The sequence below is a fragment of the Sebastes umbrosus genome, chromosome 10, assembly GCF_015220745.1.
Source record: "Sebastes umbrosus isolate fSebUmb1 chromosome 10, fSebUmb1.pri, whole genome shotgun sequence".
Lineage (NCBI taxonomy): Eukaryota > Metazoa > Chordata > Actinopteri > Perciformes > Sebastidae > Sebastes > Sebastes umbrosus.
Genome location: NC_051278.1, coordinates 32,614,196 through 32,639,853, shown reverse-complemented (window position 1 = coordinate 32,639,853; position 25,658 = coordinate 32,614,196). Strand labels below are relative to the sequence as shown.

General features: G+C 37.6%; 1 protein-coding gene and 2 long non-coding RNA genes across 4 annotated transcripts in view; 2 read left to right on the top strand and 1 right to left on the bottom strand.

The window, feature by feature from the left end:
- The window catches only part of LOC119496206 (LIM domain-binding protein 3-like), a 47,173-nt gene that overhangs the window by 11,552 nt on the left and 9,963 nt on the right, over nucleotides 1-25,658 (top strand). The window contains exons 3-7 of one of the 2 annotated variants that reach the window (XM_037783335.1): nucleotides 3,128-3,150; nucleotides 8,602-8,775; nucleotides 13,615-13,778; nucleotides 15,628-15,673; nucleotides 24,557-24,637. In XM_037783335.1, the coding sequence (XP_037639263.1) occupies nucleotides 3,128-3,150; nucleotides 8,602-8,775; nucleotides 13,615-13,778; nucleotides 15,628-15,673; nucleotides 24,557-24,637 (488 nt within the window). The remainder of the gene's footprint in view (nucleotides 1-3,127; nucleotides 3,151-8,601; nucleotides 8,776-13,614; nucleotides 13,779-15,627; nucleotides 15,674-24,556; nucleotides 24,638-25,658) is intronic. The other variant, XM_037783336.1, reaches the window with a different exon arrangement.
- Nucleotides 16,377-21,120, bottom strand: LOC119496209. Its single transcript, XR_005208668.1, has 2 exons — nucleotides 21,000-21,120; nucleotides 16,377-16,508 (listed from the first exon to the last, which is right to left on the bottom strand). It is a non-coding gene; the product is annotated as an uncharacterized LOC119496209 (long non-coding RNA).
- On the top strand, nucleotides 16,949-21,123 carry LOC119496210. The gene is made up of 2 exons (XR_005208669.1): nucleotides 16,949-17,787; nucleotides 19,954-21,123. It is a non-coding gene; the product is annotated as an uncharacterized LOC119496210 (long non-coding RNA).

Here is a 25,658-nt window from a genome sequence, read left to right as displayed (position 1 = left end):
GACTCCTCTGGTTGCAAAAAGAAGTCTGATTGTATAGAAGTCTATGAGAAAATGAGCCAACCTCTCATTTGATTTATTACCTCAGTAAACATTGTAAACATGAGTTTATGGTCTCAATCACTAGTTTCAAGTCTTCTTCAATACAGCATGATGTTCATTTAGTAAATTATGGTCCCATTTAGAGTCAGATAGACCATAAAGCAGGGGATGCTTTAGGGCGTGGCTACCTTGTGATTGACAGGTCGCTAATACAGCGTTGTCCAGTCTGGAAGTTGTCGTCTTAGAACTTTGACCCTTTTACAGTGTGTTTTCAGTTAATGAAAGTTAATTATAACCTTTTTTGTCACCTGATATCGCCTTATTCAACATTCGGTTGTACTTAGCTCCACCCTCTTGTGTCACTTCTGGTTGCAAAAAACCAAGATGGCGACGGCCAAAATGCCGAACTCGAAGCTTCAGAACGGCAGTTCACAAACCGATGGGTGACGTCACTGTGACTACGTCCACTTCTTCTATACAGTATATGGTTTAAAATAACACATGTAGTTCAGATGTTTCAGTGATAACTTAAGGTAGAGGTACTTTTGCTACTTTCTACTTCTACTTCACTACATTTCAGATGGACATTTGTACTTTTTACTCCACTACATTTATTTGATAACTTTGCAGATTCAGATTATTACTACAAAATATAATAAACTAATAAATGCTGATGTAATATTATGGATTAAACTACCCAGCAGTATATAACGTTATTAAAAATGAGCTCCACCTTTACCAGCTGCAACACTAATGTGATGAACACATTAATGCGTCAATAATTATGATTCAATAATGTAATATACTGTATATTATTCTGAAATGAGCCATTCTGCATAATGATTACTTTTACTTTTGGTACTTTAAGTATATTTTTGATGCTAATACTTTTGGTACTTTTACTTGTAATTGTTTCTACACTGTAGAGCTGTGATGGGAAGTGTGTGACTGTTACGATAACTATTCATAATCATAGCCAAACACACACACACACACACACACACACCGTTACCCAGCATGCTTGTGGTGTTTCCTCCGTGTGATTCGGTTACTGTGTCATTGAAGAGGCCAAACACCTGTTGGTTCCTCTGGCTGCTGTTAAAGGTCAGGGAACCTTCTGGACACACACACACACACACACACACACACACACACACACTGTGTGGCTGCCCTTGTTTTACCTCTGAACATTAACACTGCACTACTAGACAGTCAGTATCTTCCTCAACACAAAAACACACACACAGGGTTCCTGGACATGAGAAAGGAATAGCGATTAAACACATTTCCCAAAATGCCAAACTATCCCTTTGAAGTACAATTGGCCTATTTATACGTTATAACTGCACTGAGTATCTTTCACACCACAGTTGAAATGCAAATACAAGCAGCAGTGAGACCGGGCTGTCTTACCTTAAACTAGGTCCTTTTTATCACATTTCTCTGTGAAAACAACTACAACAGAGTGCACAAAGCACCACCCTTAATCAATATGGAAATGTGACGTTAACAAAAGCTCACAGCCTATAGTAAAAAGTCAATACTTTTATTTGCACAGAAGTATTTTGTATTAATAGAACAGAGCAGACAACGTATTGATGCAGGATATGGAGATGAAAACCTCAGCGATCACATTAGCCTCATTCTTTTTGTCCATGGTGGAACCCAAATGTCTTCAAATGTTCATCGCCATCACGTCAAGTCTGTGACGGGATAAGATGCACTACTAGACGGGACTGAAGACTTCACATTCTCACACTGTTTTTGATGAATCCAAATTTCTGACCCTGTAACCCATTTCAAAGAATTTTGGTATTAACATTTTATACAATATAAACGTCATCACATCAGTAAACGTATACACCGAAATTAAAAACGGATGTCTTCAGAGATAAATATTATGGCTTATAAATTGTGTAGTGAGAAGACTGGATGTTTTTTTTTCTTTTTAATTATTGTTACTTAAAGGGGAACACCACCTATATTAAGAATTCTAATATGTTATTTCCATGGCCGAGGAAAGTTCAGTCGACATTTGTGAACATGAATGGGAGAACCACAGAATGTTTTTCTTTCTTTTTTTACACCCAAATGAACTTTATTCTGTTTTAGTGTTGTGAGTAGTGAAACATAAAATGTTCCCAAATAATCATTCCCCTGGCTGCTCTCAGTGTCATTTAGAACATCTCTCCCTTTTCATTGTCTATGGAGCGGTTTCACACTTTATACCTTATGACACACTATGGCCCAATCCCAATCCACCCCCTACAACCTCTCCCTACCCACTTCCACTCCGTTTGCGCGTTTGCGTGGAGGGTCCGCCATATTAAGTGCAATTCCAAACCAATCACTGGGGAGTGGAAGTGGGTTATAAACCCTCCAACAGCGAGCTGCATCGATGCCGACTTAATCAGCCGCCCTTACTGACGACGTGCAACGCCGTTTTGTGTTCGTCATGGAACACAATCCAATGTCAGTTCCGTGCAACTACCGGTACAAACATTTACTATAAACTGCTCAAACTGACATTTAAATTATTCTACTTTATTGTCATACAGACGTCAACAACATAAAGTAAATAGATTGTATTTTGGATCAAATATACCCTTGTCTAGTCTAGAAAATGTATATATATAGATATATGTATACACACACACAACATAAATTTATTATTTTTCACCCCTATTGGGCCTATAAGTGTGAGATTTAGCACTCCAGTTTTTGGATTTGGGCGAGAGTTGTTCAACTTTACTTATATTTTTTGGACCGTCTTAGACCATAGGAATAACATGAATGAATTTTGCAAATGGGCGTAGCTACCCTTTAAAGTCTGCACCCCAAGTGGACTCTCTGAAAGATGTTTCTCCTCAGTGTGTCTTAATTAAGAATCTCTCTTCACTCACAGATCTGACAGCCATGCAGCTTCGAGGGTTGTGTGAGGATATTGGGTTCATCTCAGATCTCTGACCTTTATTTTCTCCCTCTCTGACAGTTGCCCTGCTGTTATAACTCACAAAACAAACTGTGAATGTGTTTCTAATGACTTCATCTTCTCTTTCCTCTGTCTCTTCGCTGTCGGTCAAACAAGATTTTGTCCCCCGCTGCTCCCAAGTTAGTATCTTCTCCTGCTGCAGTGCATCTTGTGTTGTTTGGTCCTTTTAAGGCATGGTTTGGTTCTGTGAGTGTCATAGTGCTCCCTGTTGGGATGAAGTGCTGCCTGTAGCCTTTTTTAATCATCAGTACATCATTGTCCAATAATAGACAACTGGGTAAAATTACAATAAGCAAATGAAGCCATGGTTGCTTCCATTCTACGAATTAAGACCGCGTCTCCCATCAGCTCCTCTCCTCTTCCTGTTTCATGCCGTAAACTGATCCAGTGTTGGCTACCTCCGGGTCTGAGAAGTGAAGCCAATGTGAAAATGCTTTAAAATTGCATTCTTTCTAATAGCCCGCAGGGGGCTTTCACAGTGTGTTTTCAGTTCATGAAAGTTAATTATAACCTTTTTGGCCGCCTGAAGTCCGGTTGTGCTTAGTTCCACCCGCTCGTGTCACTTCTGGTTTAAAAAAAACAGCCAAAACCAAGATGGTGGCGGCCAAAATGCCCAACTCAAGGCTTCAAAACGGCAGTCCACCAACCAATAGGTGACGTCACGGTGACTACATCCATTTCTTATATACAGTCTATAATATTTCCATCCGTATCAGGAAATATAAGGTCAATTGCAGGTGACATTTCAGAATAAAAGCCTGCTAAAAGCAGAGTCTTATTGATTTATGGTGATACACTAAAGATGTCAAATTAATGGTTTATTGATGTTAAAAAGAAAGACAAATCACCTTTAAAAGTGAGATTGTCTGTCCAGCTATACTGCAAAATATCAGACAGTAATTGATGATTAAATAGTTGCTTTCCAGACTTATTATATAAGAGTATTATAAACCTTTATGCAGCATTTTGGCTACTCAACTTAATGGATCTGTTACTCAAACTGGACTTTCTCCTCTAACGAAGCTTTGATTTAATGCAAGGCCTTGTTCAGTCTGAATGCCTGCTAAGGGTCAAAAAGAACTTTTTTGTTTTCCCTGTGTTGCAGAGTGAAAAGGCAGCTGACATGAGGTGCATTTCCATCCACCTCCATCCACATGTTTTTATGCACATTTTAGGGATGCACCGATGACACTTTTTTTCAGACCGAGTACAATTACAAGTACTTACATTTGGGTACTCGCCGATACCGAGTACCAATACGGCCGGGATCCCACCTCAACCCCCACCGGCCCGTCTCGCCTGCACCGTAGGGGAGGTGGAGCGTGAGCGAGTGCGATAGGACCCGAAAGACGGTGACGAGAGGTTAACGCCATGCTGCCTTAAAGAGGTATCGGAGCCGTTGTATCTGAGCCGTTTTGCGAGTACGAGTACGAATACATGAGCACAGCATCGGACCCAATACCCGATACCCGATACTGGTATCGGTATCGGTGCATCCCTAGTACATTTTCAATGCGCTTATATGAAACTGGAAACCTGACTATAGAGAATGAGGAGACGTTCATAGTGTTGTTCATGTGAAAAGAGATTGTGTAAAAATTGAAAAAAGAGAGCTGACAGAGAAGTTCAAACCCGGCTAACTTTCACATCTCTGCAATCACTGAAGAGTAAAGTGTCTGCGAATGACGGATTGTCCGTTTCTGGAGGTTAGAAACGTTGTCTGATGTCGGAAAGAGGTGGAGAGGAAGTTCCAGACTGACACGTCAGGGTTCATGTGTCATTATTGATCAGTTACGATACGTTAACACCTTTTAGTGCTTTGTGGAATTGAACCTGCAGGGAGCACCAGATGGGTGGAGTTTATGGACAATTTAGACACCATCAGTCAGTCACAGCAAGGCGGGTAACACATTATAATAACCATTATGTATAAATGGTAAATTATAGACACTTAGTTAATAGTTATTTTACAGTTAACAAACAAGGAAATGATGATTGATAATGTTTACGAATGAGTTATTTTATCAGTAGTTTGTGTCATATGAAATAATTATAGCTGATAATAACAATTACATTCTGATCTCATTAGTATTTATTAACAGTTTATTGTTGCACACATTATAACATTTTTATACTATATGAATTATTTGTTAGTGATTACCAAGTGATTTATAAACCTTCAAGAAATCGTCGGTGAAACATCTTAAACATTACATAGATAGATGGACGAGTTATTAACCTTGGACAATCTAATAACTATCTATCTAAATGTTTATAGATGCTTTACAAAGTATTTATTAACCATTTAACAAGATATTACAATCATCAGTTGCAACTTTATAATAGCCATCCAAATAATGTCGGTTGACATTATAGACTGTTGACAAACAATATCTTTACGGTTTACAAATAATATCTTAATCAGCAACAGATACTATATATATATATATAGTATATAAAATGGTTTAATGTGTGCAACTATAAACTGTTAAAATAACATGAATTATAGCATTACTAATAATTAGTAAACATTATTAATTATTATGTAGTTGTTTGTTAAAGGTCCCATATTATGCTCATTTTCAGGTTCATACTTGTATTTTGTGTTTCTTCTAGAACATGTTTACATGCTGTAATGTTAAAAAAAATAAACTTTATTTTCCTCATACTGTCTGCCTGAATATACCTGTGTTTACCCTCTGTCTAAAACGCTCCGTTTCAACTGAATTGCAATGGAATTGCGTTGCTAAGCAACAGCTTGGGTCCATGTTTACTTCCTGTCAGCTGATGTTATTTACATTCACTGCAACAGGAAATAAACTGGGACACATTTAAAGTGTTTACGTTTAAAACCGTGTAATGGTCTAAATATTGTATATTTGTGACATCACAAATGGACAGAAATCCTAACGGCTTGTTTCAAACACAATTTCTGAATAAGGGCTGTGTGTATTTCTCCGTATATTGAGCGTTTTGATAGTTTAACAGTATTTATAAAGCACTGCTTTATAATATAAAAGACATGACAATCTCACTTTTTACAATATGGGACCTTTAACAGTAAAATAACTATCAACTGTGTTTAATTAACTATCAATTTACCATTTATAAATGATGGTTATCATAAAGTGTTGCCTTTTTCTGACCTATTTTTCTATCAAAGTCAGGTCTGTTTGGACATTTTGCCTGTTTTGTGTTGTCAGTGCTGAGTGAACGTGCATCATCGTGGTTTGCTGTGTGTTTCAGACTGAAAAGTTATTGTTGTTGTTGTTGTTGTTCATCAACAAGAGATTCATGGCATCTTTAAACTCAAGTGTCTCCAGTTAATGAAGTAGCAGTGACTTCATTCGCTGTCAGAATCGCCCTCTGGGTTCTTGTGAATGTTTTTCTGTCCCTCTGGCTCTGCATGCATCCTCACACACATTCATATAACCTATTGTAAAAAATAGGGGGGTGGGGGGGATGAAATTGATTATCCTGCTGTGATTCTGGTCTGATCTTTATTATGTCTCTTTGGCATTTCAATAAAGGTCACAGATGCTTTTTTTCTGAGGTTCCTGTTGAACAGTTTGATCATGCATGAGACTTGATTAATGCCCAGTTTGATCAGATCAAGCTTCTCTCTAACTGAATGTTTAGGTCCTGCTGTGTTTGGTTGGTTTGATGTTTTTACTGCTTGTTTCTGTAGCCGTAAACGTTGTTTGCCACAATGCATGATCAATGACAGATGATGAGAGAACATTCATAACTCAGATTAATGGACTTTCTAAAGATGGAGACTGTAATGGACTAAATATTGTCAAGCTTCATTTACCACACAAAGAGAACGCGAAGCTGCTAAAAGTAACACAAGGTGGAGATTAAAATCAAAGTGTGTCTGGATCCTGTTTGTGAAACTTTTAATTTGGAACGAGTTGTTTAAGCTGCTGCATGAATCTGCTGTAACCAGAGTCCCGTGCAGAAACCTGCTGCAGTTATACAGTATGCATGGTGAGATTAGAGAGAGTGTATTCCAGTATATACAGTCAACACAGTCTCACGGCAGTTGGTGAAATAGTCACAAAATTTAATCTATTTGATTATACAACAAAACTACTTAGTTAAGCTAAGGAAAAGATCGACTTGGTTAGGCTTAGGCGACAAACTACTTAGTTAGGTTTGGAAAAGATTGACTTGGTTAGGCTTAGGCAACAAACTACTCAGTTAGATTTAGGAAAAGATCCACTTGTGGTTTCACACGTGACACAAGCACCGGTTTCCTGTGCGAAAGTTCAGTGTTTTTTGACCCACCCATCCGCTCCTCCTGTAGCGGCGTTTGCTGCTATTTATACTCCGCGGTTCACAATTATGTGAATTACGTAACAGTTTATTTTGTGCTGACCATCACTAAAAATTTGAAATTAGTGTTTATGTACGCGAATCAATACTAGGGATGTCACGAGAACCAGTACGTCGGTACCAAGTCGATGCCAAAATTCTAAAAAAGTGACGATACTCTATTTCTACAGTACTGAAGGTACCGTACGATGCCTGTAATGGTCGTTGGTAGTGATGTGACGGTGAGGAAAATTTTCCTAATAAACTTGTGACAACACCGGTGTCACCGATTACACCGGATATTTTACAAGAAAAGATGAAGGTCAACATGTGCAGAGCGCTGACTCTGATCTTTACCGTCGGGTGGCGGTGTGTCTGGCCTCTCCGGTAGAGCTTTTGCTGCGGGGCTCCGCTGCGGGGGTCTACCTGGCACCGCTGCTCCGTGCACACCGGCTGTGACAGCTCCATCCACCTTGCAGCAATTACCTCATTAACGTTATGGTTCCCTTATAGCGTTGAGATTAAACGTGAAATATTGCCAAATAGGTGCGTTTGCTTTTCACTTCAACAATAAATCCTCTTTCTCCTGCTCTTGCTACTCTGAGCTGACGGACCAGATGCATTCACGGTCAGTATGTAGCGTCTGTCATTTGACTATCGATTGATAACATGCCGCTGATACGCCAAAATGGACAAAACGGGTCAATTCTTTTTATTTATTACTTAAAGGCTACATGCCTCTGTTTTTTGTAATGTTCAAATGTTTTTAATAGAAGAATAACGAGAATCGTGGAAATTCACTGATATTTGTATCGACTACTAGATTTCTGGTATCGTGACATCCCTAATTAATACATTGAATTACGTGACTATTTCACAAACTGCTGTTCGACTGGGCTGATACAGTAGAGAATGAAAGGGAAACCTTGATTCGTTCAGTTTCTTTCAAGTATTAGAATAATCAAATATCTGATTTTTAGAAGCACATATCAGTTTGTGAATAGTTCACACAGGAAAACAGTGAAAAATATAAAGTCCCGTTATTGTGACCTATCCCTGTCTCTCATAAAATCAAGTGACAGGCTGGATGTTTTGTTCTTTTTAACACAAACTCCGACCACTACATCGCCCACCTTCTTGTCTGCCTCCTCACAAACTTCCCTCTACCTTTTCCTCCACCTATCCGTCCTCCTTCATCCTACCCTCCCTCTCCGTCACCACCACCACGTCGCCCCTCCTGCCAACACCACTAGTGCCGGCTTCAACCCCGCCGCGCTCCCCACCCATAAGCCCATAGAGGTGAAGGGCCCCGGCGGCAAGGCCACCATCATCCACGCCCAGTACAACACGCCCATCAGCATGTACTCACAGGACGCCATCATGGACGTCATCGCAGGGCAGACGCAGGGGATGGGGCATGACGCTGGGTAAGAGCACCTCCACCACCTCCTCTTCTTCATCTGTCCTCCTTTTTATCGTCTTCTCGTGTTCCTCCTGTTCTTCCTCCTCACAATCTTTCACATGCTCCTCTTCCTTCTCTTCCTCACCATCCTTCTTTCGCTGCCTCCTCTTTCTTCTTCCTATACTTCTTCCTACTTTCTCCTCCTCCTCTCATCTTCCTCCGCTCTCTGAACCCTCTTCAAAATAACATTTATATACGACCAATTTACCAACAAATAATTACCAAATACTGAGGTATTTTGCAAAAGACATGATTTACAGTAAATTTAAAGAAATATAAAATGAAAATTTTAATTCAAAGTACCTTTAGTGGTAATTTGTTTATTCCCACAAGATTATCTTCCTCCTTTCTGCACCCTCAAACCACGTTTAAATCGAACTATAAAGCCAGGAATCTCTGTATGTGTCCTTCACGTATCTCAATAACCATTCATCCGATCAACTTCAAACCCAGCGGGTGTATTGCTAAAGACCAAAGGCAGTGCATTGTCAAATTTGGTGAAATTTGGTCAATCGACACATTCAATTTTAATAAACTTTGAATAAACAAGCAAACGGCGCTCTGTGCAGCAGCGGGGGCGAGGCTTCAGGGCTCAGTGGACTGAGTCCAGCATGTCGTCCGCAGCGGGTCCTTTACAGACCGTAGTTCTGCTGTTCACTTGCTGCTGAATGCTGGATGTACTAACATTACAACCAGACTCTTCTACACTTCCCTGGAGTCAACACGAGCGGATAGCCAACTCGTGTGTAAAGCCCGGAACACACCAGGAACGTCAGCAGCGCGTGGTGGCTGCATTGCCTGTTTTTTTTATTTCGGCTTCCGTGTTAACAGGTTAGAGCAGCCACACTGCCCGCGTGAGATGCGTGTCTCAAGCACGTCACATGCGCATCTCTTCTAGAGAATTACTCCTGTCATCCTTGTTTTTCCTCCTCATACCTCAGTCCTTTTCTCAGTCTGTCTTTATATTTCTCCTTCCTTCTAAACTGATGAATATTGCAGTTAATCCCAAACACTCTCCTGTCCTTGCCCAGTGCACTCTTCCTCTTCCTTCTTTATTTTCTTTCCATGCAAGATCAGCCTGCATCCTATAAGCCCACATTAGCTCTGCACCGTTTTGTCTGGAAAACAGTGATCGTACAGATGTTGCTGCAGTGTTCTCGTTCATATGAACATTGGAGGTTTTAAAGCAGTTGGTATGTGGTGTGTTTATAGTTGTTGATGCTGCAGCAGTGACTGTGTGATTTGCGTGACTTAAAGTATTCACTAACAAAGTTTCTGAGCAGCCACACAGTCACATATTCATCATAGATACAGGATTACAATATCCAATTTTATGCATAACTTCAGACATCACCCTAGAAAATATAGTATATCACACGGAAACTTTCTAGGCATACTTCCAGATCAAAGGCACAATCTGCATCCTTTAAACACGTCTGCATGTTAACTACAGCACATTGTGTTCTGCATCACATTAACTGTCACATCATGAACAGACAGCAGTTCTCAGACTGAATATAAACAGCTGAGACTCAAATTCAGAATGCACACAAACTGCTGACACCACCAGAGATACAACATGTTTCTTACACTGACTTTAGTCCAGGTTTCATCTGTTTTACTCTCATTGTTTCTGTGCCCAAACTTTTACATTATGATCCCATTATGATCCACATTTTAGTGGATTAAAGGAAAATTTTTATTCAAATTAAATGAATTCAAGGTCATTTGTTAAGTGGTAACTTGTGCAAAGTGAGTGGACGCCTCTCACTCATCCCACCAATTAAATTCTGACGTACTGTACTATGCAAAACACACAACGTTGAGTTAATTAAAAGAAAAATGTAATTCTATATATTCGTTACATTTTTAAATAGTCATTTGTGGGGAATGGACACTCTTTCTACATTTCAGAAATGACCTCGGATGTATTATGTAATATACATATACAGTATATATATATATATATATATAATTTAAAGACAAATTGCATAAACTTCAAGTTAATAAAATTTAAAAAATAAATTCAAGGTCATTTTTTTAAGTCAGAACTTTTGGGTAGTGATTTCAAAATGCTTCCATATCCCACTAATTCAATTCTGACGTACAGCAAAACACACAAAGTTGAGTTAATTAAAAGAAATAAAAAAAATTAAATTAGATTGTAGGTTATTAGTTAACTGGTAAGTTGTGGGAAGTCATTTCTACAAATGACCTAATTCTTACATTTATCATGCATACATTTTGAAAAGAATAACAATTAACAACATTTTTAAAAGAATAAATTCAAAGTTACTTGTTAATCGGCAACTTGGGTGGATTGAGTGGACGCCTCTTCCTCATTTCACAAATGACCAAACTCTGATTGTCTCTTCAAAACACGTGCACTTAAATGAATCTAAAGAGAGACTTCTCACAGTGTGATCACACTGATGTACTCTGCGATATGACGTCATTTTCTGTTGTATTGGACATTCATTTTGCAAAGAACAGAAGAGCGAAAGTAGTGAACCTCAAACACAAGCAGCAGAAAGAATAATAATCAATATTTTTATTTACACTTAATATTCTCCTAAAAAAGACACTAGACTTAAAGAGCAGCTGAAAAAAACAACTGTAAAGATGATACACATACAACATTATCTATCAGAGAGCACCAGGTATCTATAAAGAAAACCTACTAATTATTTGAAATAGTGGTAATCTTCATTTCCAATCTGAAGCGTCACAGAGATCCATCGGTTGTTGTTGTTGTATTGTTGCGGTGTGTTGTGGCAATCATGGAGAAAAATACTGCCGTGCATTTGTCTGCCTCTTTTCACGCTAACAATCAATTTTCCATCTTGTTGGAAATTGCATCAGGAGATGTGCTGCAGTGTGTGCATGAAAAGGTCACTCTTGTATTCTGAGGAAAATGAAATATGCCCTGGACATCTACACACATTCTTCATGCTCTACTTTTACACCCTGGTAAACCGGCTTTTATTGAAATGTAAGTCTGAACGAAACCATCCAGCCGTCCAGACGACGAGCTTCACTTGTAAACCAATTTCACTAATGTTTGTTACGCTCCTCCTCTTCCTCTTCCTCCTCCTCCTCCTCGTCTCTCCAGTCATCAAAATCGTCTTGACTGACGTAATACAAAACAAGAAAACAGACAAAAAAACACTGGGTAGTTGAAAAAATAAAAAAACAAGACTCAATCCAAACCGAGTATATGTCTGGACTGTATATGGTCACAATGTGAATTTGTGGCTAAATTATTACACAAATAGTCAGTGGTCATATCTATAATGTTTTGTGAACAGTTTTTTTCTACTTATATCTTAATGTTTGATTGAAAGACAACTTATAATGAAGCAAATGACATCAGTAATAGTAAATGGTAACATTTACTAGTCAGTATATTATACGTTTTATACAAGGTGAAAAGGTATTAGCATGACATACAGTATGCAAGGTTAAAAGTATTTCAGTTTTTTATTAAAGCATGTGTATCAAAAGTATTCATCATATAAGTGGTGTGTAACAATATATACATACTTCGCAAAAGTTTATGTCATCACTGACGTTGTTGCTGCCGTATTTATTCCTAGATGGAGTGTTAATGAAGCAGCTACAATGTTAGCACAAACTCCATTCGGAAAACAAGCATTTTAAAAGTTGTTTGCTCGTCGTCATGGTAACAGACTTGACAAAGCATGAATTTGGTGTTTTTACAAATCAACATCATAATGTTGTTATTTCTGCACCATTTTGATCCGTTTATTACAATTAAATCACAGCACAGTCTGTTTATTTTGGGTTCATACCGCAGTAGCGACATGTGGCTTGCTAGATACAGATACAGTATGTAAATACAGCTCGCCGCTTGGTGTGAATGCACGGTAACACAATACGAAGCACAACATAATGTAACTCAAACGAACATAAACAATAGCACATGCACAACAACAGCACTATGTAATGATACATTAAACCACTGACACGCTCCCCAGAAGACGTAAACACAGAACTGTTCTCCGCCTTTTCATTTTGAAAGAGCAACGACCAATGAGGAAACTCCAACAATCGGCCGACCAATCCTGTAACTTCATCACTCACTCAGTCAATCAATCAATCAGTCAGTCAGTCAGTCAGTCAATCAGTCAGTCAGTCAGTCAGTCAGTCAGTCAATCACTCAGTCAGTCAGTCAGTCAGTCAGTCAGTCAATCACTCAGTCAGTCAGTCAGTCAGTCAGTCAGTTACTCAGTGACAGACTTTTGTATTTGTAGGGCTGGCCCTCTGTGGTCCAGCCAAAAACACTCGGTAGTAGAAAAAAAAACATGTTACCAGTGCTACTGGTCACAAACTGAATGTTCTGAGCCTCTTTTCTCCTTCTTTTGGTGGTCTATATCTGTTCATTCTGTGTCTAACAAACAAACGTCTAACCCTGAAACACATCACAACATTTTGGATTTTTCCTCTTTTGTGAACATTTGCTCCCATCTTTGGTGAAACTCATTTCACTTCCTCTCATTTGCATCCGCTGTCCCCATCCTTTATTTTCATTTTCATGCAAAATCAAATCAATACCAGCTCAGCACTGCTTTCCTTTTCTTTTTTGTTTGTCCCCTCGTGCGAGATCAATCCAACGGGTCTTTTTTGGGAATCATAAAAAAACATTTTAGCACTCCAGGTTTCAGTGAAAAGGCAGCAGGGCATCCAAAACTTGACCCTCTTCCACCAAAAAAGAAACATTTAGAAGTCCACCAAAGTGTTGGTGTCTTGGTATTGACTTGGTTTGGTGTTGGGGGGGTTGCAGTCCTCTCCCAGTTAAAGATGGTCTTGTAGACTCCCCGGTCTATCAGGCCGTCCAGAGTGCAGAGAAAGACCAGGACCTGGGTGAATGGGGCCGACGCAGCGGCGCAGTCAACATGCAGTCCAAGTCCTTCCGGGTCCTGGCCCACATGACCGGCACCGAGTCCTGTGAGTTTCCTGTTTCATTTTATTTGAGTGTAAATTGTCATATAAATGTACACCACCATTGAGAAGCTTGGAATCAGCTGTTATATTGATGTTTTTCTTCTTTCCTTCAATAATAACTATTTTAACAGAGATAAAAACAATATAATTCAGACACCAGATGTATTATTAACATGTGAAATAGTTTTGGTCCCAAAAGAAGAAGAACGAAATGATTCAAACCTCCATTTAGTCGATGTCCTCACAGTGTTGCATGACAGGGGAGAACACTGTTGGAACTTGGATGTTGAATTTGTTTTCCAGTCCAGAAAAGTGTCAGTGAGCCTTGATCATTATTGAACCACTACGGAGCAGCTGGGCTCTAAACATTGAGTAGGGCCCTCTGCAGTCTACTCAGTGGTTACATTGAAGAGGTTTAAACTGTGATTTGTCACTCCATAGTATGTTCAGCTGATATTCCAGTAGTGCTAACGCTAGACCAGGGGTGTCAAACTCATTTTATTTCATGGGCCATATATGCCCAATTTAATCTCAAGTGTGCCAGACCAGTAAGTGGAGAGAGAAGAGGAAAGGGAAGAGGAGAGGGAAGAGGAGAGGAGAGGAGAGGGGAGAGGAGAGGAGAGAGAAGTGACAGGGAAGAGGAGACAGAAGAGGAGAGGAAAGAGAAGAGGAGAGAAGAGGAGAGAGAAGAGGAGAGGAGAGAGAAGAGGAGAGGGAAGAGGAGAGGAGAGGAGAGAGAAGAGGAGATGGAAGAGGAGAGGGAAGAGGAGAGGGAAGAGGAGAGAGAAGAGGAGAGGAAAGAGGAGCGAGAAGAGGAGAGGGAAGAGAGAGGAGAAGAGAGGAAAGAGGAGAGGGAAGAGGAGAGAGAAGAGGAGAGAGAAGAGGGGAGGAGAGAGAGGAGGAGAGGGAAGAGGAGAGGGAAGAGGAGAGAGAAGAGGAGAGCGAAGAGGAGAGAGAAGAGGAGAGGAAAGAGGAGAGAGAAGAGGAGAGGGAAGAGGAGAGAGAAGAGGAGAGGAGAGAGAAGAGGAGAGGGAAGAGGAGAGCGAAGAGGAGAGAGAAGAGGAGAGGAGAGAGAAGAGGAGAGGGAAGAGGAGAGAGGAGAGGAGAGAGGAGAGGAGAGGTAAAGAGCAGCCTCTGACGGGTCAGAGAGATTCCTGCTGAAACAACATGACCCTTTTTAACATTCCTCTAATATCTGGAGGGAGATCAGTCCTCTGTTTAGTTGCTGGAACTGAAAAAGCAGTTTGAGTAACATAAATGTTGTGGATGAATATTTTATATTTCCCGTCTCCCCTCGTTGATGATCCTGTTTGTCTCACTTCATTATGAGCTGTCAGAATAAATAGTTTAAACCTGCTGTATCTTATAAAGTAAACAAGCAGAACAGAAACAACTAAATCAAAGTTGTATTGTTAGATAATATTGTAATAGTGGTACCAGTTTGTTTTTTTGTCCAGTGCTTTAAGAGCTGGTTTAAAGGCTACAGCCTCGTCTAGCATACTGCTAAATACATCACTTTAACCGTCACATACTGCATACTACTGAGGAACGCAGTATGCAGTATGTACTGTATACTGCATACTGCGTTCATCAGTAGCATGTAGTAGGCGGTTTCGGATACAGCCACAGAGTAGTCCTCTCAGCCATCTGACTGGAGCCAATCAAGCTTTGTGGCAGGAGATTACAAACTTTTCAACGGTGGTGTATGTGTAAATGGAAAACACTTAAATCCCAGTCGGATCACCTGTTCTTTTCAATATGTGTTTCTATTAAAGTTTACTCACCTACCTCACAACTTTACATGAGGATGCCCACTGACGTCTGCTCTCTCTGTGTTTTCTGTCTGTTCCAGTTCCAGGGGAGGAGGAGGAGGAGCAGGAGGCTCTGAGGCGCAGCAGGTAGGCAGCAGAGCTCCATTAGACAGCTGCTGACCCCCCCCGGCTCCTCACCTGTACACTCTGCCCCGCCCACCAACACCTTGCCACGCCCCTCACCTCTTCTCACTGCCCCTAAAGGTCACCTCTGTCTTAAAATGATCCTGAAATTTCAGGTAAACTCATCTCGGCCGTCTTTTAGACTCTTATTTTGAAATGCAGCAGCGGTGGGCAGTACAGTTACTCGTTAACGTTACTCGAGTATTTCCATTTTATGCTACTTTTATACTTCTCCTCCACTACATCTCAGAGGGAAATATTGTACTTTTTACTCCACTACATTTATCTGACAGCTTTTGTTACTTAACATTTACACAGAAAGCCTGTAATGAGTTTATAAAATAATATATTGTTGGGTTAAACTACCAAACAGTAACGTGTATAAAGAATGATATTTAAAGTCAGCTCCACCTCGACCGGCTACAATAGTAATAGTAATAGTAACAATATAGTATATGATACAGTTGCATTACAGTGACATGCCCAAGTACTTTTACTTTGGATATTTTTTACGGTTTAGGATTTCTTACTTAATGTAGTATATTAGTCATTCAGAATACTAAACGCAGTTCTTACATATTAACTTCAGGCAAAATTGAAGAAACAAAATCATTGTCTGCAATATAAATGTACAATTATGAGATTATCTTCATGATTGAAAGCATGATTTGTTCTTTTTGAGCTATAATAATCAAAATTATACCAAAATCCTTGTTTTTTCAGTTCATTCTAGATCAGGGGTCAGCAACCTGCGGCTCCGGAGCCACATGCATCTCTTTAGCTCCTCTCCAGTGGCTCCCTGTGGATTTTTAAAAATGGAAATGAATAACTGTTTTTTGTTTACATTTTCATTTTTATTGATTATTGTTGTAGGTCTATGGTACGACGGTACGACGGAGTATTAGGGCCACATTGAGAAAAAAAATAAATCTGAGATTTAGAGAATAAAGTCAGAAGTTTACGGGAAAAAAAATCTTAATATTACAAGAATAAAGTCATAGGTTTAAGAGAAAAGAGTCGTAGTTTTATGAAAATAAAGTCATAATATTATAAAGTAGTCATTTTACGCGTTATTTTCTTTTTTTCTCGTAAAGTTATGACTTTATTCTCGTAATATTATGACTTTCTTTTCTCGTTAAGTTATGACTTTATTCTCGTAATATTGTGACTTTATTCTGTAAATCTCTGATTTTTTTCCCTCAATGTGGCCCTAATAGTACATTTGCACTTTGGCCCTCACTGCATTAGACTTATATACTATATACTTAGACTAATAACTGTGTTACCATCATCACAATGCTCAAATGTTGCTGTTTTTTTGCCTAAATTGGCTCTTTTGATAGTAAAGCTTGCTGACCCCTGTGCTAGGTGATCAGAACGCACCTAATGATTTTTACAGTGTGGTTACAGTATAAGTTCCTCTTCCCCCACTGAAATAATCATCGCTGTTGTGATTGGTTGGCACGGTACGGTAACCATGGCTACACACAGATAGACAGACAACATATTAATGGCACTCAACCAGAGATTAATCATTTTTAACCCCTTTCTTAATGATGAATAAATTAAGAATATCTTATTGTCCTAATCTAAAATCATCAATTTAACAACTTTGCAGCAGTTATTCATTCATCGATTAAGATTAGCTAAAGTATGGAGTTAACATGAACTAATTTTACAATGATTCAGCTAGTTGCAGGTTTGGGATTTGTTATGATGAATAATTATAAGCCATTGATTCATTCCATTCATGATAATATCATGTAAAGAGCTGGTTTCTCCAGAAGGGGGAGCAGTAAGACTGATAATTCACCTCCTCCTGGTTTCACTACTTTGTTCTCAGGTTTCTCTTCTGGTTAAACACCCTGGGTATATAGATATGAATAAAAATGAACAAAAATAATACAGCTACATAAAATAAATACTGAAGTTTATACACACAAGTTTTTGTGTGTTTGCAAATATTGAGTTTCTTTTTTAAAACAAATGTTAAAACATGCCTTTACTCTGGCAAGAAAACTATCATGTGGAAAGTAACTAACATTTACTAAACTACTGTACTGAACTACAACTTTGAGGTACTTTACTTGAGTATTTCCATTTTCTGCCACTTTATACCTCTACTCCACCACAACTCAGAGGGAAATCTGGAACTTTTAACTGTACTACATTTGTTTGACAGCTTTAGTTACTTTACAAATTCAGATATACTGAAGAAATAAATGATAATGTAATTTTATGGATTAAGTTAAAACGTTATTGATCCTTTGGGGTTAAATTCACAAACTACCCAGCAGTATATAAAGTCATTAAAATGAGCTCCACCTTTACCAACCGCAACATTAAAGTGATGAACACATTAATGCATCAATAATTATAATCCAATAATATAATATATATTATCCTGAAATGGGCCATTCTGCATAATGAATACTGTTACTTTTGGTACTTTAAGTATATTTTTATGCTCATACTTTGTTACTTTTACTGAGTAAGATTTTGAATGCAGGGATTTTACTTGTAAACGTATTTCTACACTATTGGTACTTTAACTGAAGTAAAATATTGGAGTACTTCATCCACTGCATGTTAATAATATAATAATAATATAATATAGTGACTACGGCTGTCAATCGATTAAAATATTTAATCGTGATTAATTTCATATTAATTACAATTTATTTTAACTGTTCAAAATGTTCCTTAAAGGGAGATTTGTCAAGTATTTAATCCTCTTTTCAACACGGGAGTGGGCAAATAATGCTGCTTTATGCAAATGTATGTTTATATTTATTATTGAAAATCAATTAACAACAAAAAACAAAGACAAATATTGTCCAGAAACCCTCACAGGTACTGCATTTAGCATAAAAAATATGCTCAAATCATAACATGGCAAACTGTCAGCTGTCAGTGTGTCAGTGTGCTGACTTGACTATGACTTGCCCCAAACTGCATGTGATTATCATAAAGTGGGCATGTCTGTAAAGGGGAGACTTGTGGGTACCCATAGAACCCATTTACATTCACATATCTGGAGGTCAGAGGTCAAGGGACCCCTTTGAAAATGGCCATTTCCTCACCAAAATTTAGCGTAATCTTGGAGCGTTATTTAGCCTCCTTCGCGACATGGTTGGTACCAATGGATTCATTATGTCTTCTATTTTCATATGATGTATCTTCACTCTATCTTTAAAACTGAGCCCGCTACAACCTAAAAATCGCAAGTTGCGTTAAAACGCGATATTATTGCGTTAACTTTGACGGCTGTAATAGTAACTTGTTTTTATTATATTACACTAACACAATAATACATTTCTCATAGAAGGCAGAAAATATATTCTTAAAGGTCCCATATCGTGCTCATTTTCAGGTTCATACTTGTATTTTGCGTTTCTACTAGAACCTGTTTACATGCTGTAATGTTAAAAAAAAAACTTTATTTTCCTCCTACTGTCTGCCTGAATATACCTGTATTTACCCTCGGTCTGAAACGCTCCGTTTTAGTACATTTCAAGTGAATTACGTTGCTAGGCAACAGCTTGGGTCCATGTTTACTTCCTGTCAGCTGATGTTATTTACATACACTGCAATAGCAAATAAACTGGGACACATATAGAATGATGATGTTTAAAACAGTGTAATGGTTTAAATATTGTATATTTGTGACATCACTAACGGACAGAAATCCTAACGGCTTGTTTCAAACGCACAATTTCTGAATACGGGCTGTGTGTATTTCTCAGTATATTGAGTGTTTTGATACTTTCACAGTATTTATATAGCACTTAAACCTGCTTTATAATATAAAAGACGTGAAAATCTCACTTTTCACAATATGGTACCTTTAAAACAGAAATAATGGCCTGTTTCTTGACATCTTCAACCAGTCAAACTAAAAAGACTGATTTGTAACAACAGGACACAAAGGTTTTGATGTCTGACATGAGATCACATGAAGTCCTTTTTATGTTGCTCCACCTTGGTATTGATTGATTAAAGAGAGCATTAGAGCAGTTTGTGACTGTGACCATGGGAACAATAAAGAGTCTCCAGTATGAAGAGCGTAATCCTCCATTCCAGTTATATTTACATGAATAATAGATTTTAATTCCTGGATCACAAACATGACAAGAAAGCTTTATCAGAGAGGTCACAGTGTCCTAACAAACCTTTTCTTATTAACGGCCTGAATGTTTACATTGAAACACAGTAAGGAGACAAGTACTCTACACTAATGTGAGGTACTTGTACTTTACTTGAGTCTTTCTACTTCTACTCGGACTCTTTAGTTACTTTACAAATTAAGATTTTTACACACAAAACATATGAAGAGTTTATAAAATATGATGTTTTGTTATAAATTAAACTCTCCAACAGTTTATACAAGTACAGCTAAAACCAAATCAGTCGATTGACAAAAAAATGTTGTCGATTGACAAAGTCATTTTTCATGTAAAACATTTCATGGTTTCCGATTTGCTGCATTTCCTTTTAATAATGTAAATAATTGTAATGTTGAGGTCTGGACGTGTAACAGAGTATTTTACAGTGTGGTATTAGTACTTTTACTTAAGTAAAGGATCTGGATACTTCCTCCACCACTGATATTTTGTATGTAGTACTTTACTATGATATATATTTTGCTATGCAGCAGGTTTAATAGCACAGTATGTTTAAAGGCGTTTCTGCAGCTACGGTCACTTTTGACCGTAACAAATATCAACCTCTATGAATTTTAATTTTAACCATCAGAGTATGTAATACATATAAACAGGTACATAAAATTACATCTAGTGGTTAAGATTTTAATCTGAAAATATGTTTGTTTTTATGGTTTTTCATCACTTGTTCTTACTAAATGTCCTCACCGCAACAAAACAATAATGTTTCTTGTTTAATTTCTATAATATTTTAAGACTTTTAAATTAATTTTCCTCATTTTCATCAAGCTTTATGCATCATTGTAAATATTGATAAACAAAAATTTAAAAAAATGTAGACAGTAACCATTGATGTCAGTCTTCATGCACAAAAAATATAAAATATGCTGTGTTTTATGACAGATATTGTAATTCTAATTCCTAATGTTTAAAAACATTTTTGCTAATATTGCAGATAAATGGCAGCTAGCAGGGTCTGCTATGTTAGCTTTGACTCTTAGCATCTAATATACATGAAATCAACAGTAATATTAAGTTATTTTTTTAATGTAGTTCAAAACACACAATCACTAAGGTGTGTGGCAAGGACACACAATAAATACTTCAGAAGAAAAGGTGATCTTCACCTGGTTTTTCTTGATCTTGAGGGTCACCATGTGGGCGGCCCAACCTGTCATCCATGTGCTCATTTGTTAACTTCGGTTTCCATGGAAACTAGATTTGTTTGGCTTTGAATAAAACTTTTACTATTGCTCTTGTTCAGTGTGGCGGTAAGGACTCAGAAGTGTGGGACAGGAGCATTTAGATGAAAAAATCGTATACTGTAAATGATTTGTAATCAAATAAATATTTTAATATGGTGTAAAGTAATATGTATATGAAACATTTCCATTTGACATAATGTCATATTATAATTGAATTAGCTCATTTTACTCAACATTGAGACCACAGTTGTGGGACATGAAGAAAAGTGGTGTTTGGACCCATAAAACGCTTCATAAATTTAATTAAAGGCCCCATATTGTAAAAAGTGAGATTTTCAGGTCTTTTATATTATAAAGCAGGTTTAAGTGCTTTATAAATACTGGTAAACTATCAAAACAGTCAATATATGGAGAAATACACACAGCCTGTATACTGAAAAATTGCGCGTTTGAAACAAGCCGTTCAGATATCTGTCCATTTGTGATGTCACAAATATACAATATTTAGACCATTACACGGTTTTAAACGTAAACATTCTAAATGTGTCCCAGTTTATTTCCTGTTGCAGTGTATGTAAATAACATCAGCTGACAGGAAGTAAACATGGACCCAAACTGTTGCCAGGCAACGCAATTCTGTTGCAATTCCGTTGCAATTCTGTTGAAATGCACTAAAACAGAGTATTTACAGAGGGTAAATACAGGTATATTCAGGCAGACAGTAGGAGGAAAATAAAGTTGTTTTGAACATTATAGCATGTAAACATGTTCTAGTAGAAACACAAAATACAAGTATGAACTTGAAAATGAGCACGATACGGGGTCTTTAAATGTCGTTGAAAACAAAGGCTGTGAGTAACCAACAGACATATTGACAACTTGCACTTTAATACCAAATGACTAGTTTTGGCTTAAAAATGTCTTATTTCACTTATTTGGAAAAAATAATAATAATGTAAGGAATCATTACAGCATATAGAAACTGCCTGCGGACGATGAATTCTGTCTTTATGTTTGGACCAAATACTCGATGATTTAAGGTTTTTACTCAATGTCTCCAGTTGCTCTCTCCGTCTGTTTTCCTTGTGTTTTAGCTGCTGTTGTTGTGAAACAGAAGCCAAGCTAACCGAGTATCAGACGCTGTATATCAGAGTGTGGAGGTCTGCTCAGTCTCTGAGAGGACGGACAAACCTTTTAACCCTCCACCCCTCCTCCATCCTCAACACTGATGGATGGAGCTTTCTCTGCTCTGCACACTTATTTAATCATCCTTCCATTATGCACAATCGATCCCTGCTGCCCCCACCTATGAAATACAAGCAGATAGCCCCACTCCCCCTCCTCCCGTCAGTCTGTATACGCCGTGCAATGACTCAACATCAATCAATAGGAGCAGAGGTCAAGCTTTTATCCGCCAATAGAGACTGTGGTTTCTCCTCTGTCTCTAAGTCATCCTGAAGGAAGCAGCTCAGACTCACACAGAGATAAAACACAAAGAAAGATATTCCTTTGAATGTTTTTTATACATATTAGTAGTCTGGTCATATTGATTTCATTGGACTACTCTATTATATTTTTTATATTAATTTAAAAGCAGCTGTATACCCCCAGCATTGTGGTCTGAAAGAGCTTTATTAACATCGTCCTCCAATTCTCCTCCTCCTCCTTCTGATGAGAAAATATTCAATCAGTCAACCTTTATTTGAATACGTAGCACCTTTTGTGCAGGTGAAAGTGGTCAAAGTGATTTACAGATGACTGACAAGCTGATAATAAAGTATGAATATGAAGAGTTAAACAATTTGGGACCAAATGCACAAGAAATACAAAAAATAATAATAGTTACAATGAAATAGATACAAAAAATAGATGAAAAAAACAATAAAACAGATGGAAGACAAAAACAAATCTAATAAATAAGGGGGGGAATATTTTAAAACATTAATGCAATGAAATAATTAATGGCCATGAATTAATAATTGTTTTATGTTATATATTTACTTGTGTAATTTTATTAAATACTGTATACAGTATATATATTTTTTATATCCTTTTTGTTGTAATTATAATTGTTTTATATTATATATTTACTCGTGTAATTATATATATATATATTTCTTCTTCTTTTTATATCCTTTTGTTCCTGTTTCGACAAAAATGGGACCTGATCAGAACTATAATTTTTTAACATGTTAAGGCAGAGTTTTAAAGGCAAATACCACTTTTATTTTTAAGTTCATTGCCATAACATTTAACAATTTATGTTTATATATATTTATATATACATACATATTTGGAAAGTCTGAAGACAAGCAGATTTTTATTGGAAATAAGTTGAATGTTCTGAGGAGATTCTGATTTGTTTTAATTTGAAATTAGTTTTTCAAAAAGCAAAACAAATGATCTCAACTGACCGATTTGTTCCTTTCTCAAGCTTCACTGTCGTGCCAGTTATCATATTTCTACTGCAGGTAACAAATTGTTATAAACTATATGCTTTTAAAAACAACTGCTGATGATCCTTCATTTTTATTTCTTACAACGTTATATGAAGAACTCTTCAGTCACGAGTCATGGATCTCCATCTCATCAAGTCATTTTTGTTTCGTACTGAGCTCTAAGCTCTCTTATTTTCTTAAAAGAAGTGAACAAAAAATTTAATTATTTCAACCTGTTTGAGAGAGTTTGTAGAGAAAAGCACCTGCACACTAGATTGATGCTCCCGAAAAGATTTATTTTGCACGGTGACAACATTTCTTCATCGGGTGGAGACGTGATGTTGAAACGTCTCTTCAGTGTGCAGTTTCTCTCTCTTGTTTTTGCCTTCTTGGCAGCACTTCTGATACAATATTAGGATGTGCATTCACCAGATTGTCAACCTGTCTGCCAGAAATGACATTCATATAACAGTTAATATGTTTTGAAGGAAACGTAATGCTGCCTGGATCAACAAACCGTTGATTCACAAGATTTTCATAGCCACCGACTGTTTCTCTGTAACTGCTAATGTTGATACTGAACGTATCAGTAAAATGTTCACTGTCAACGTATTTAATTTATTTTCCACCAAAATATCCACTGTTATTAAACTTAGACACTCACACACTCACTCCATTTTTTGATTTGATTTTTATTTTATTTTACAGGGACGTTTAACACAGTTCCAATACAGGGCATGTAACTGATGCTTATTTTCAACCCTTCATAGACTTAACTTCATCACATTGTAAGTGAAACCTAATTTTGGAGTCAAATGAAGATAAATAAAACATCACATTTTCAACCTGGGCAGTAACGAGCATTTTGATTTGGGCATGAGACCATAACAAGCTAATTTGATCTGAACAGTATATATATATATATATATGGTATTGGCTGCATGTGTAAATATCTAAATATACAGTATAGACTGTATATATTCTGATTCCAGCTCAGAATGTCTCTCTCTCACTGTTGCTCCTAACACTTCCTGTGCTTAGCCCCACTGACCATGCTCCAGCTTCTGCCGGCTCCGTCCCTGCTGCTCTGGACCCAGCTTCACCTGGCCCCGCCCCTCACAGGTAACCAATCAGCTGTGGCTATTTCATTCTATTTGTATGTGCAGACTCAAACAAACAGTAGCTACTAACATCTATAATATCTTCTTCCTCTGTGCCATAGTAGAGCTCCATTGTTGTCCAACAACTATTAAAATGCATCAGTGAGTCAACTGTTGCTCGTGGTGACATCTTCCTTCATCACATTGAACACACACACTAGTTTATTTTGACTCAATCAAACATACATCGTCCTGCTGCCACAAATACTCACTAGAGCACCAAATGTGGATTCATCCGCTGCTGGAAATAGTCCCCAACAAATGCACTATTTCCTCCTGTTTGTTTGATAAGAACTACAGTGAGCAGCTGTTTTAGGAAACTTCTATTAAAAAAATGAAACTATATATTTGTGTTTTTAAAGATTTATGTCCTCAGTAGGAACCAATGGGCTTGGGGCTGGGAGCCACAGACAGGAAGTCAGACAGTATTGAGAGACGGACTATCATGTTGCTGGTTTGAGTCTAAACATGACATAAACATTTTTGACAAGAAAAGTATAAATTAACACCAACAGATGTTGTGTATCCTTTAAAGCTTTACGGACAGTTGTTTGGGATAGTTGCCTGTTTTCTGCTGAGTTTACTTTGCAGGTACGTGGAAGTTAGTTTTATGTTGACCTGAAAAAGTGAAATGAAAGCTTCACTGTTTTTTTGAGACGGTAAAGTCATATGATTCTTTAGGGGAAGATGTGTATTTACATTTACATGACATGTATTTACTTTGAACTTGTCCTTAAAAAATAATCTTTTGGGTCAAAGAAAAGAACGTGAATAAAGGAATAAAAATAGATTAGAGTAACATACCATTACAATGAAAATATGCAATAGAATAATTAACTGGGGAATAGATGTTATAGAAAATGTTATAGAAATAAAAACAAAACTTGGGGCTGGGACGATACACCTATCTCCTGATTCGATAATATCACGATACCTGGGTGCCGATTCAATATGTATTGCGATTTTTAAGAAAATCGATTCTA